At 33.7% G+C, this 14,305-nt stretch overlaps 1 protein-coding gene across 2 annotated transcripts in view; it reads right to left on the reverse strand.

The window, feature by feature from the left end:
- Positions 1 to 3,521: 3,521 nt before the first annotated feature.
- Positions 3,522 to 14,305, reverse strand: part of CUL5 (cullin 5) — a 95,937-nt gene continuing 85,153 nt past the window's right edge. For both annotated transcript variants that reach the window (XM_029208005.1, XM_029208006.1), the window contains 6 exons: positions 12,704 to 12,827; positions 12,234 to 12,409; positions 11,506 to 11,667; positions 10,633 to 10,751; positions 9,885 to 10,008; positions 3,522 to 6,076 (listed from right to left, as the gene is read on the reverse strand). In XM_029208005.1, coding sequence (XP_029063838.1) covers positions 5,882 to 6,076; positions 9,885 to 10,008; positions 10,633 to 10,751; positions 11,506 to 11,667; positions 12,234 to 12,409; positions 12,704 to 12,827 — 900 coding nt within the window. In that variant the 3' untranslated portion in view covers positions 3,522 to 5,881. The remainder of the gene's footprint in view (positions 6,077 to 9,884; positions 10,009 to 10,632; positions 10,752 to 11,505; positions 11,668 to 12,233; positions 12,410 to 12,703; positions 12,828 to 14,305) is intronic.

Genomic DNA, 14,305 nt, shown 5'->3' on the forward strand with positions numbered 1-14,305 from the left:
AACTTGACCAAGGTAGGGGAAGGCATTTTTTTTAAGGATGGCGGATACTTGAATGTTTGTAAGACAGTGGTTCTCAAACTTTAGTGCATCAGCATCACCTGGAAGGCTTATTAAAATTCAGATCGCTGAGACACCGCCCCCCTCCCCCGACAAAGACTTTCTGAATCAGTAGGTCTGGGGTGGAGCTCAAAAACTTGCATTTCCAACAAGTTCTTGAGTGATGATAATGCTGCTGGTCTGTGGACCAAAACTTTGAGAACCCCTGTTGGAGGCTAAGGAGGAAATAACTAATAAAAAGATGTTTGGAAGATACAGGAAATGTAGGTATTCTGGAGCAAAACACAGAAGCAGAAGGAATTCAGGAAAAGATAAAAAAAACAGTTGGCCTCGAGTAAGGAGTGAGGCAGTCCTTCCTCTGAGATAGGTAGGCAGATGAAAATGGACACTGTTAGAGGTAAAGTTTAGAGGTAGAGAAAGCAAGTTATGAAAGTGCATGCCTGAAAGCCTTATTTTATTTTCTCTGCTTATATTCCCAAAGTAAGGTCATCTGCTGAGAATGGAAGAGGTAAGGTAGAGTAGGGGGCAAGAAAATTACACACCTAGCAGCCATAGGAAAGGGGCCTTGTAAAGGTAGTCCCAAGCCCCACCCTTTCTTAGAGGTATGATAATTGTGGTCTCTTAACAGGAGTGTTAATTTTCAAACCTGGCTTGTTGCAAAGTTGGCTCTTTCCTCTCTGCCTTCCTGGTTCCCACTGCTACCCTTCAACCATCAACCAGTGTCAAAGAAACATCTAAGTAGTATCAGTCTGCTTCAGCAACCACAATAATAAAATACTGCATTTATCATTAATGAAAATAGCAAACCCCAATAACACCCATGGAAGTCTCCTGTCATTCTTTAGATAAAAACAAAAACTAGTATAGATCTAAGTTTGAATCAGCACTTGTGACATTAAGCTGTTACCAATTCAGAGAGCAGGCTGCTACTTACTTTCTTTACTCACTGTGGGATCTCATTATCAAAGATTTTTAATCTTGAGTGTTGGAATACTTAAAATTTATAAACAGAATTGTCCGTATCTTTATATGCATGTCTTTTTCTTTAATCAGATGCTCATAAAAGTCTGTAACTCCTCAACAGTCTAAGACCCCTGTCCAGACTGTCCATTGGTTAAAATAGAAGTTTAGTGACATGGCAAAGTCCGTATTTGATTTTACAGTCTAGAATAGGCAATTAGAAAATAAACTCTTCCCATTTAAAACAAAGGATTAAACTCTACTCTGTTCTCAGGCACACACACCTCATTCATTCAATCCACACTTGAATGCCTTCTGTGTGCTAGACACGTTTCTTTTTGCATTCAGTTTTAGCAGGACTGGATTCAACCTTGGATATTTAGGGGATTCTCTTTGAGAAAAATAATATAAATCACACATACAAAACTCTTAGGGCCCCTCCCAGCGCCTTGGGAGACATGGGCAAGTAAGGGGCCCAGAAGCTTCTGCCTGTTTCTATGCCTAACCTGTTTCTACGTTCTGGGGAATCTTAAACTGAGGCCACACTTTTCTCTGCCTTCATTTCCAAGTCAATTTCCCCCCACCTCCAAATCCTAGAAAGTCCAAGGTTGATTTTAGGGTCATTATGAAGTGCTAAAGACTGAATGTCTGTCTCTCTCCAAAAATCCTATGTTGAAACCTAATCCCCAATGTGATGTTATTGGTAGGTGGGGCATTTACTTTGGGAGGTAATTAGGTCATGAGAGTGGAGCCCTTGTGAATGGGATTAGTGCCTTTATAAAGGAGACCCAGAGCTCTCTAAACCCTCTTTCTGCCATGTGAGGACACAGTGAGAAGTCAGCGGCAACCTGAAAGAGGTTCCTCACCAGAACCAACCATGCTGGCACTCTGATCTCAGACTTTGAGCCTGCAGAACTATGAGAAATAAATTTCTGTTGGTTTATAAGTCATGCAGTCTATGGTACTTTGTTACAACCACCAAGACTAAGACACAGTCCATCTTCGTAACCTTATTACAACTATCTCTAGCTTTGAAATTTAAATATTCACAAACTTCCAAAAATACACAAAACATGAAATAATTTGTGATATATTTTTTACTTTTGTCTGATATAAAATTTAAATTTTGGTTATGACATGACCTGTCTAAATGGATTAATGAATGCATTAATTACTTTCAGGTTTGAAAATTTTGACCTCTTCCAGGCATGATAGCCCTATGCCATCATCAATGGAAAAGCTACATTCCTGTTGGCTTTCATTTTGAACTAGATTTTGAAATTTAAAAGAAATAAGTGGGTTACTTTTCATATTTCTGATTCCTAAGGCTGGCTAAGATTTACTATTTCACAATTAAATATATAAATATACCTGTTATAAAAATTTTAACTAAACTCTTAGAAACTATTTTACAGTAGAACATCAACATTTTCTTGATAGGTGAAAGCTTTTATATTACATTTTTATTTTGCAAGAAAATAAATTATACAACTTAAAAAATAAAATCCAAAAATTAAGCAGTTCATCAAAATATTTCAGCCTACTGCATACAGAAACTGCTACCATTTAAAATTGTACAGCATTATCATCTCAGTATGTAGTGGCACACATTCAAAATTGTATATACGAGGATAGATTACAACTTAGGAACTCAAATTTGTTCAACACTCCAGACAACATATATAGTGTAGATGACAGGAAAGCTCTCATTGTAATGTTTATTTCACAAACATGACATTGGAAGAGTTTATAAGATAGCATCCCAGTCATTTACATGAAAATAGAAAAAACAAGCTTGAGTTTAAGATAGCAAATCTTTCTGGAAAACTAACAAAACTTTCACCCAAATTGAATTTTTAAAATTTGCCCTTTGAGCAGGGCCAATGACATCCTACTGCAAATAATACAAAATACTTTTAAACTACTCCGGTCATAGTTTGTACTAAATTTAATAAAAGGTAAAAATAAGAAAGCTAACATTTCATTTTTGGAAATTTTAACATTTATGCACAAAATAAGAGAAAGAGACTTAAATAAAGTTTGCCAGAATGCAGGGACCCCTCCAATAAATGTAAAAATTGGAAGACTTCAGAATTTATTTCAAGATACTCATTAAATCATTAGAACAGTAATACTCTAAATATTTAACTCATTGTAAGCATTAAAATTGTTCTGTATTTTCACTTTGTAAGTTTTGTTTCATATCTACTTACTCTGGCAATGAGATGGCAATAAAGGTTAACATTTTCAAGATGGCTCCACCTTTATATTAGAAGATGAATGTTCAAATCTTAACCTCTGAAGTGTCCTATTGCCATACTGCTCATGAAAAAAATATATGCATATATATGTATATATTTTTCCCCTTAACTATGTCAGAGTTCATCCCTGCTCAGATAGCACTAATTTTAAGTGCACATTAGAGAAAAGGGACTTAGTAATAAAGGATACTAACTGTGATTCTGTATCTTTAGCAAATTGCTGGTAGTTTTTTTTCCAGATCCTTTTTTTTTTTTAAATTAGCAAATCTGTTGTCAAAATATATTTAAAGAAAATTCAACAATGGTATAGGCACCTTGTCAACTAAATGGTTTTCATAAACACCAAAAAGTAGTCAGATATACTTTTGTATACATAATGAACAAAATGATGAAAACTGTAAGTCTACAGTATTTGTTGCTGTTCTATTCCCCAAAATACAATTAGGACATAATTAGCAATTTAAAAATTTATAAAATTATTAGAAAACTTTGCTATGGATTTAGAGTTACCCACTTTTGCATTAAATTTGCCTTTGTAAATCAAAACATCATGGCTCTCATTCTTAAATGACTAAAAAAAGATTAGAAATTCCAAAAAAAGTTCTGAGAACTATTTTGGTTTAAAACAACAACAAATCTTAAACTTTAAGAAATGGCCTGTAATTTTTCTTTCCATTGCTTCCTCCTTTGGCGCTCCTTTATCAGATAAGCAAATATGCCAATACCAAACTATTTATTAAACATAAGGGCCACAATTATTACCAAATTATCAGTTTTTAAAAATTTTGAATTTATCCATTGTTAACAGTCATCTAATCAGAGAAAACAGTGAGTGCTAATTTAGTTTAATCTTCACAATATGCTTGGTCTAATAAGTGACATATGCTACCTTAGAGCTCAAATGTAAGATTTTAAATTAGAAACAAAATTCCAATTTCTTATGAGTTTCAGAATAGGCCTTTGACTATAGCCAGCAAAACCTTAAAAATGTTTTAAATTTGCTGTCCTTCCTTTCAGCAGGCAGCTCACAAAGTCTCTTGGGATTGGGGACAGATTCCATGAAATGCTCTTGAAAGCACTCTGTAGTAATACTGTACGCCTTTCAACACTCTGGCACTCCATTTCCTACTATCATCAAAATAATTTTAAATATTACTTAATATCAAATAAAATATAAAATAATTTGCAAGAAAATTTGAAATGTGCACCACAATGAATAAAATCCATGTTGAGCCATTCTTTCCCAAAGGGGAGTAAGTTTTTCTCTTTTAAGTTGTTCATGTCCTCAAGTCCTAAAATCTCCATTACTCTGGGTATTCAGTTGCCAGCAACTAGTGAGTTGCTACTTTGGATTGACTAAAAGGAACAAGGTAAGTGTTGCCTTCTGAACATTTTTTAAATGCTTATTTTTAAAATATATAAATATATATGTACATATATTTGGCAAGTTTACTGCTCATATTAAGATTGCAACAATTTTGCTTATGCTTTTCAGGTCTATGTTGTGGTTTTTCTCTTCCTCCTAGGTGACTGATACCTAATTATTACTTTTTAAAACAGAATGTCTTCCTTTCCAGAAACCTGAGGTTATAAATCCCTAATCATGAGACTTTAAAATTTCAAAATATTTCTATGCTACAGATTAAGAGGTCAGTTACATAACTGTATTATATTAAAGCAGGAGATTTCTGTCTTGTTTTTAATAAATTTGAATATGGCATAATAAATATTAAGTATATAAATACTAAGTGTCTTAGTAAACACTTAATATGCTTATTTTGCTGTTTTGACTCTGCAATCGACCAACCTATCTCCATACATTTTTTTAAACAATTAAAATAATAATTAATATGAGCTTCACTTTTTCAAAACAAGCTCTCTTAGCCATGTAAGATTTAAAAAACTCTTCATCATTTAACAATAAACAACTAAGACAGTAGTCTCCTGCTTAAAGAAAGCCAACATTTTTTAGTTGGAAAAATTTAATACCATTTTTAAGTCACCACTAAAATCCAGCTGTGATACTGAAGCAGTGTTTGAACATATAGTTTGATACTATTATAAACTTATCTTTTCACCTATATCTGCCCTGTCCCAATGTTGTGTAGACCAGCTCACTCTTTTGATCAAAAGAAACCAAGAGTGCTATTTCTAGTTTTAATTGCATTTTTTAAAACAAAACGTAACAGCATTTTTCAGCACACAAACATCTGAAGATCCTTCCTTGTGCAAGTACATTTTTGTAAGAGAGGAAAAAAAGAAAAAAAAAGAAAAAGCAACAAAAACCCCACTTTCACCCTTCCCAACTGTATTTCTTCCGGTGGGTATAAATCAGATTTTTAAAAGTTCATCATGGGCTCTTCATGAATGCAAGTTTCTCCACAAAACGGCATGCTGTTAAAACAGAGTGTGCAACATGAAGGGAATGCCACCATGCTAACTAATGTGATTGGCAAAATATAGTTGTTTTGTTAGGTAAGGCAGAGATTTTAATATTTATGTAACCAAAGTCCAAATAAACCTTCCTCTAGCACAAACTGCAAGAACTTTCTGCCCAAGCACTCCAAAATTTTGGTTCTTAATACTGTCCATGATATTCAAAATTATGCCATATATATGAAAGTGTTGATATCAGATTCATCTCTTCTGATGTATTTGTGCTCTATTAGCCATTCTATTTGCTCTTTTATCATTTTCTTTTGTGGCAAGAACATGTTTTTCAAAATTTCTACTAATTCAGTCTGCAGCTGAGCATTACTAATTTTCTTTCTCATCTTCATTATTTGTATGATAGCTTCCTAAAAGAAAAAATAAAATATTAAATTATTTTAAGTAAAACAAAACAAAAAATGACTTTTAATGTATTTTATCTTCTATCCAATACCTATCCAAATGATTAGCAATCACTAGATTAATCTTGAGACCAGTTATCTTTTTTTCACTCTGAAAAATAAAATCTGCATATTATGGAGATTTTAAAAAATGAGGAAAAACAAAATTACCCATAACTTCTCTGATGAAAAGAAAATCACACCTAAGGTTTTGGTGTATTTCCTTTCATTCCTTCGTATCCACACTATGTACATTTAAAAAGTTTATTTTACCTGTGAACACAATATGTATATAACCTGATATTGTGTTAAGAATCAACTATCAACTAAGATACAACAAACCCCTTACATATACTTTTTCCCTTGTATTCACAGTTACTTCTTTGTATAGCAGTAGAGGCCAGTTGCTGTCTGTTTCAAAAGTTAACAATTACTATTCTTTATAAATTTATCAGATTAATAAACTGTACTCGTTATAAGTATCTTCAGTTTGTACTGACTCAATTAAATGGTTTAACTTTCTGTAGGAGTAAGCACTTTTCATCTAAATCAATTTTATCAATAGCTTCCTTAATGATTTCTTTAATTATTATTATTCTTTTAATAAGGAAAATTAGAAAATTACTACATATTTTCTCTTTTGCCTTTTCCAGTACAAGGTGTCTGCTTAGTCAACAAAAGGCATTCATCTGCCTTAGTGGAGGTTAGAATTCATTATAAAAGAAATGTGAAAACAAAAAAGGGAATCAATATTTGCTTTTTAACATTGAAAATGGAGTTTGGCTACAAGGCAATAGGCTTGGGAGTCAGGCACTACTCAGTGTGAGAAAAGTATACCTTCAACTTCCCCTGTACAGATATGAGGATTCCTACACTGCCACTAGGAGGTCAGTTGAATTACTCCCAATGTCAGTATGTCCAGATCCAGGCTCTTGATCACAGGGGTTTATGTCAAGGGTCCAGAGAGAAAGAAAGAAGATGGAAAAAGTCTGTCCCCCTACAGGCACTTGTACATTACAGAAACCGGAACAACTGTAAATATTCCAATTTCTCCTATTCTAGCTTCGGTAGAGGTGAAGATGGCTGTGTTAGAGATGTTAAGAGAAAAACAGAGGGGTTCTGGCCCTGGTCCCATTTAATAGGTTGGAGGTCACTTGAAAAGTGGCATGATATGATGGAAGTAATTTGCACTCCTGAATTTCTCTCAGTTCCCATATGATTAGAGTTTAGAGCCAAAGGACCTGCCACAGGGCCTTCAGTGTCAGGAGAGGGTGATCCTGTAACAGCAGATGATAACAGTGTGCCATGTAGGCCAAGGGCCACAAAGAAGATGTAGCAGAGGCTCAGAGGGCTCAAGAGCTCAGTAAGAGCAGAGGACAGGCAGCCAGAACAGGAAAGAGGCCACGTGGTCCTTACCAACTGGAAAAAGAATAAACCATAGTTCATCTGCTACAGACATCAGCAATAGATAGCAATAGAAAGTCAAATCCCCATAGGTGACAGATAAAGCACTCTAGAGCTGACAAGACCAAAAACCTAGAACACTGTTACAACTGTACAGATAGGACAATCCCTTCACTGTCACTATGAAGTCAAGTGAATTTCTCTCAACCTCAATATATGCAGATACCATCTGTGAAAACAGCAAAGAACAAGGATGGGTGGAGTAGAATCAGGGAGAAATAAGTCTGAGCATTACCTAAAGGGATAGCTTGGATTAGCAGATTGAGCATTATTATGAATCAGTTTTAGACAAAACAAAAAAACTTCATTTTCTTTGCACATCTTATAGTATGACTATACCTGCCCATTCCACTTCATATCTCAACTCTAATCCATCTGTATTTATCCTGGTGTAGCCATAAACTAAGACTATATCATGCTTTTTCCTCCCAGAAGTAAAATTTTCCAAAATCTCTTATTGAATAATACATTCTCTTTTCATGGGCCATGGAAATGATTTCCTTTATTGCAAAGTTCATCTACACTTATATAGGAGGTTTAATTCTGAGCTATTTTCTTCTATTAATCTGTATGTTATGCTATTTTATTTTTGTAGATATTTTAATAAGTTTTAATATTTGGAAAGGCAAGTTCCACTACCATTAACACCTTATTTTTTTAAGGTTCTCAATTACTCTCATCTATTTGTTCTTTCTGATAAAACTGAGAATCAATTTTTAAAATTCCAAAAATATTCCTAGTTGAATTTTTATATGAAATTCAGTAGACTTGTTACTAGTATGGGAAGTTATTCAGCCTTATCATTAAAAAATATGGTATTTCAGACTTCCCTGGTGGCACAGTGGTTAAGAATCCATCTGCCAATGCAGGGGACACAGGTTCGATCCCTGGTCCGGGAAGATCCCACATGCCACAGAGCAACTAAGACTGTGCACCACAACTACTGAGCCTGCGCTCTAGAGCCTGTGAGCCACAACTACTGAAGCCCGTGCGCTCTAGGACCCATGTGCCGCAACTACTGAGCCTGTGTGCTGCAGCTGCTGAAGCCTGTGTGCCTAAAGCCTGTGCTCCACAACAAGAGAAGCCACCACAATGAGAAGCCTGCGCCCTGCAACAAAGAGTAGCCCCTGCTCTCCGCAACTAGAGAAAGCCCACACGCAGCAATGAAGACCCAAAGCAGCCAAAAAAAAAACAACAACAACAAATGGTATTTCATGTTAAAAAGAAGCCAGATACAAAGAGTACACTGTCTGATTCCATGTATATGAAGACCAAGAACAGGCAAAACAAAGCAACGGTGATAGGAATCAGGTGGGTTGAAGGTGGAGATTGGCTGAATGGAGACATGGAGAAATTACTGGAGTGATAGAAATGTTCTGTATTTTAATTGAGGTGATGGTCACACATGTATACACATTTAGCAAAACACACTGAAAACTATGAAATATGTATTCTATTATATGTAAGTTATACCTCAATTTAAAAATTTAGTAAGAAAAAAAGGAACATGATCTTTCTATTTATTCAAATCTCCTTTTGAATCTCTCAGGCGAAGGCCCCTCTCTTCATACAGGTCCAACACACTGCTTTTTAAAGAAATGCCTGTGAATTCTATGGTTTCTTCTTTTATTTTCTTAAATTTATTTATTTATTTGTTTATTGCTAAATAGAAAAGCATTTGATTTTTATTTATCTTTTCTCTGTTCCTTTATCATATTATATGATCTACAAGAAGTGAAAAATTTTAATCTTTTCTTCTTTTTTGTTTCATGCTTGACTGCATTGGCCAATAGTTTCAAACAATATTAAATGAAAACAGTAAAAGTGGAACTACTTGGTTTTAATAAGACTATTTCTAAAGTTAAAACAGTCATACATTAGTTTGCAATAGGTATTCTTTATCATGTTCAGAAGGTATAATCCTAGTTTTAAAATACGTTTTTTAGTGTCCCTAATTTCCCATTACAATGGAATTAGAAGTGTTAAAATTAAATTTTAAATACTCAATCCTAGAATTGTACTTGTTGCTGATATACATTTATCCTCTTTGACATGCAGTCAGAGAAGCATAACCTAAAACCAAGGTTTCTGCCCAACCAACAGAACCTACCAGAGACCACCAAGTCACATAGACATCTCTTTGCACAACTAAGAGAATGTTACTAATACAATTTTTATATTTCAGTAAATTGAAAATTAGCTCTTCTGCACGAAAAGTGTGAGTACCTACATTCCTTTAATTTTAAAAAAAGATTTGAAGATTAAAAAAACATTTTTCAAAATTTAGACATTGTGTCTTAATATTACAAACCTGGGTTCTCAGTATTCTTAGTTGAACTATTCCTTCATTCTCTTCTTCTCTCATCCTTTCTGTAGTGAGCTGCAAGCGTCCAATCAAGTTGATTTTACCCCTTTTCTGAACTTTTGCATTTTTTCTATAAAAAACATTAAATCAAATATTTTACAGTGAAAGGCTTTTTAAACATCATATTATAGCAACAATGTCTAAGAGAAAATATTTAGAAATAGTCTAAAAATTAATATCCAACACTGTTTAAGGGAAAAATAACAAATAACCAACATGTAGCTTTATTAAAATGAACCCTATGATTTCCCTCAAACATGATAAAAGCTCTGTTAATAAGTGTGACTATGCTCCCTGTAATAACAAAGTTAATATAATTTATATTGCCATGAAAGTGATTAGATAATTGAAGATATGTGGGTTGTAATTCAACATTATCTTCTAATTGGATATAAAGGAAACAGTACTCCGTGTGGATAAAGCTGCTTTAGAGTGCAAAAGGATGTTTACTTTAAAGATGAAAAGCAATATAGTATGTCAGACACCAAAATGTATCCATGAAAAATATGTAAAGAAATAATAAACATCTCTAGTTCATTAATATGTTTAATAAACAACTAAATGGCATAAATCTAAAGTGATGACAGCATACAGATGTTTTAAATATCATGTAAGGAAAATTATTTTGCTAAAAATAAAATATTAAAATTCAAACAAGGTATTTTTATTTTAGATCAATCAACATAAACCTTACATTAAACTGAACTCCTGGTTCACTGAGAAGAGGGTACCTTCTGTAAAGTCTTTGGGTGAGTTGACTTGAGGTTCATACAATAAAACTTGCCGTTTGAGCTTTGGGAAAGCTACTAAAGACTATGAAGAATAAAGAGAAAACAATTAGCTTCTATAAACACTATAGAATACCAAGATCAATTTTACAACATGACCAATATAGGTGAGAAAAAATTATGAGCACAAATTAATAATTCAAAATTTTATTTGGTACTTCCATGAATATAACAATGTAAATGCATAATGAGGAAAGAGAATGAGGAGAAAAGAGTTGGTTATGAGGAAGCAATAAATGCTCTCTTTACAATAAGACAATGAAAAAAACACAACAACAACAAACTAGAGGGATTGGTCATATATGACCACAGCAAACATCATTGCCGGTTATAAACCAGCTGTTTCTCTCTAGGTAATAATTTATTTTGGAACTTTTAACAGGCATATGGAGTAGGGGGTAAAATGTAGTTTTGAAGAGAAGGCTAATAAGTACATTTTACAGGGCCTCAAAAGGACCAAAGTCTTCTTATTCTTAGAATTTTGGTTATCATAAAAAACTTTGAACACATTTTCAATATGAAATCTTTGGTCATGCTCTTCACAGGCAAAATTTAAACACCAACTCAATCTCTTTCTTTCTCTCTCTCTTGCCATTCTCTTAGTAACTTGCTTATTTTCAATTTTTTTTTCCATAAATACCTCACTAGTGTATTTTTCTTGCTTAAAAGTCATTTGAGTGTTATGAATTCATAAATTTATTATAACACAAGCCAACACATGTTTCCTGCTATGTGAGAGGATGCAATGTTAAAAACAAAAAACATAAAAACAAACCAACCCATAAAGTTCTTCTAAGCTCAGCATCAGGGAGTTCAGTTGCAAGTTTTAGATTTTCAAAGCTGATTTTCTCTCTGGGTCTTTGGTTCCATGCAAACAATACAGCCAGCTGAAATGTTGTTACCTCCAAATCATATTGACCTACTTCATTCTTAAATGTTATCTATAATAGATAAAATAGTTAAAAAAATAAGAATCTCTTCATGATGATTACTATCTATCTACTATAATATCTCTTATATGAGATTATATACAAAAAGACTGCAAGCTGTCTTTCAATATCCATTCTTCCTTTCTTGCATGGTAATAAAAATTTTAGCAGACTTTAATGACTGTCCAGAATAAAGGCTCACCTCCCAGCTTTCCTGAGCAAAAATGTGGCCATGTAACTAAGTTCTGGCCAATGAGATTTGAGTGGAAATAATGGGGGAAACTTCTAGAAGTTGCCGTTCAAGGAAGCTATACCCTCACATCTTTCCCTTCCTGTTGGGCTGGAAGACAGACATAGTGAGAGCATCATACTGGATTCTGCAGGCAAGGGAATACCTTAAGGATGGTGCTGTAACCAGAAGTCTATGTCCCTAACAACTTCATGGAACAGATCTACTATACCTGCTCAAACTTTCACTTGTGAGAGAAGGAAAGATCTATCTTGTTTAAACAAATCTTATTTGGAGTCCTGCTACTTTCAGCCAAACCAATATCTGAACTAACACACCATCTACTTACAATTCCATTTGACATGAGATGATGCCAATGTAATTTTCTACCACTATGGTTTTTTTTGTAGAATTCTTCTACTTCGGGTATCAAATCCTCCAGTTCAGTAGGAAGTGAGACAAAGACTTTTTCAGAGCTTCTTGACCAGGCACCAGCATTCAGAATTTTTATATTAACTGAATCAGCTATAGGAAAGTATATCAGAAAATATAAAGCAAATAATCTTGACAATGGGTAAAATACATACACAGAGGACAAGCTTTGGTGAAAAATAAGACTCTAAAGATTTTGTTAAAAGTGTCTTTCTGTTTCAAAATAATAGTAAATCTAAATTCTGCTTTGTAGGATATTTTCAAGGAATGTGGACTTTTTAACATCTTTGTCTCTATTACTGCTTAGTTTTATTTTTAATTTACTAGAAAACAAAGATATTCTTTTGTAAAATGTTTAAAAAAATGTATGTAATTATAAAATAATACCTGGTAAAGCCAATTTATTATTTTTGTGCATTTCCTTAAAAGCTTGGTTCAAATCTTCAGATACTTTAATGTCCTGAAACATTCTAGCAAGCTTGTTTACATAATCTGCTGGCATACCAACTTCCTATGAAAACGAAAGACAGAAGAAGTAATAAATAATAAATAATCTGATATAATATTAGGAAAAATTTTAATGGAAAACTAAGTTTTAGATGATTTAATACAAAATTCTTCTTCTCTCTTATATTTATAGAATGTTTATAATCTAATACCTATTAAATTTGATTCTTAGAACCTAAACAGAATATACAGGCAATCCTGGCTTTCTGTGCATGATTCCAATATGCATGAATTTCAATTACCACAGTACAGTTAAAAGAACACCAGTACCCCAACAACACTGTTCAACTTTCAATTACCATTATATATTAAACGTGAGTTATGCATAAAGCACAAATTTCACTTCTAGCTCCTCAATCTACAAATCACTAACAAAGCACATCACATCATTGACCAATCACAATATTTCTTTCAAAATCTGTTAGTCATCTGTTTATTCAGTTCACCCACAGACAGCAAAGCATGTAGCTTTGTTGCATCCATGTCTTCCACTGATAAATCCACATGACATTTTACAAAAACGGATAACTGAAAGAGATACTGGTCAAGAAAGATGATAAAAGTACACCAAAAAAAAAAAAGAAGAAGAAGAAGAAAAGGAAAGGTAAGAAAAGGAAGGGAGGGAGGGAGGAAGGAAGGAAGGAAGGAAGGAAGGAAGGGAATAATGTTGGAAATGAAAATAAAATAGAACATAAATGGAGTTTCTGAAGAAAGAGCTAACTGTGGTTGTAATGTTTGTTGATAATGCCAATGCTGAAGAGTCTAAACATGCAGGTACAAGGAACTTAATGAAGGCAAATTATCAACATAAATGAGAAAAGTGGTAGTGACAAAAAACTTAAGAAGAGGAAGTGATGCCAGCAAAAACTCTGACGACTTTGAAAGACCAAAAGACAAAAGTTTGGAAGCTGATCCAAACTTACAGAGCATGAGAACTCTTCAAAGTATACCAAAGGTGCTCACTAAGTAACTTGTAAGTTACATGACAAGAAGGCAAGTACTAGTCAAACTACTCTTCATTTTAGTAACAGTGTTGAGATATAAATCACGTACCTCAAAATTTGCCCTTTTAAAGTGTACAATTAATCAGGTTTCAGTATATTTACAGAGTTATGCAACCATCACCACTATCTAACTTTAGAACATTTTCATCATCCCCAAAAGAAACTCCATACTTACTAGCAGTCACTCCCCATGTTCCCCCACTCCTCCATTCCTGAAAACCATTAATTTATTTTTTGTCTCTACAGATTTGGCTACTGTGGACACTTTGTATTAGGGAATCATATAGTATGTGGTCTAACTGGCTTCTTTGCTTATTAGCATAATATTTTCAAAGTACATCTATATGGTTGCATATATCAGCACTTCATTTATTTTTATTACCAGAAACATTCCGTTGTATGAATAAACCATATTTTATCTATCAGCTGACTGACCTTCTGGGTTATTTTCACTATTAGGCTATTATGAATAATGCTG

The sequence above is a fragment of the Monodon monoceros genome, unplaced genomic scaffold (assembly GCF_005190385.1).
Source record: "Monodon monoceros isolate NGI ecotype Baffin Bay Population unplaced genomic scaffold, NGI_Narwhal_1 Super_Scaffold_7, whole genome shotgun sequence".
NCBI classification, from domain to species: domain Eukaryota; kingdom Metazoa; phylum Chordata; class Mammalia; order Artiodactyla; family Monodontidae; genus Monodon; species Monodon monoceros.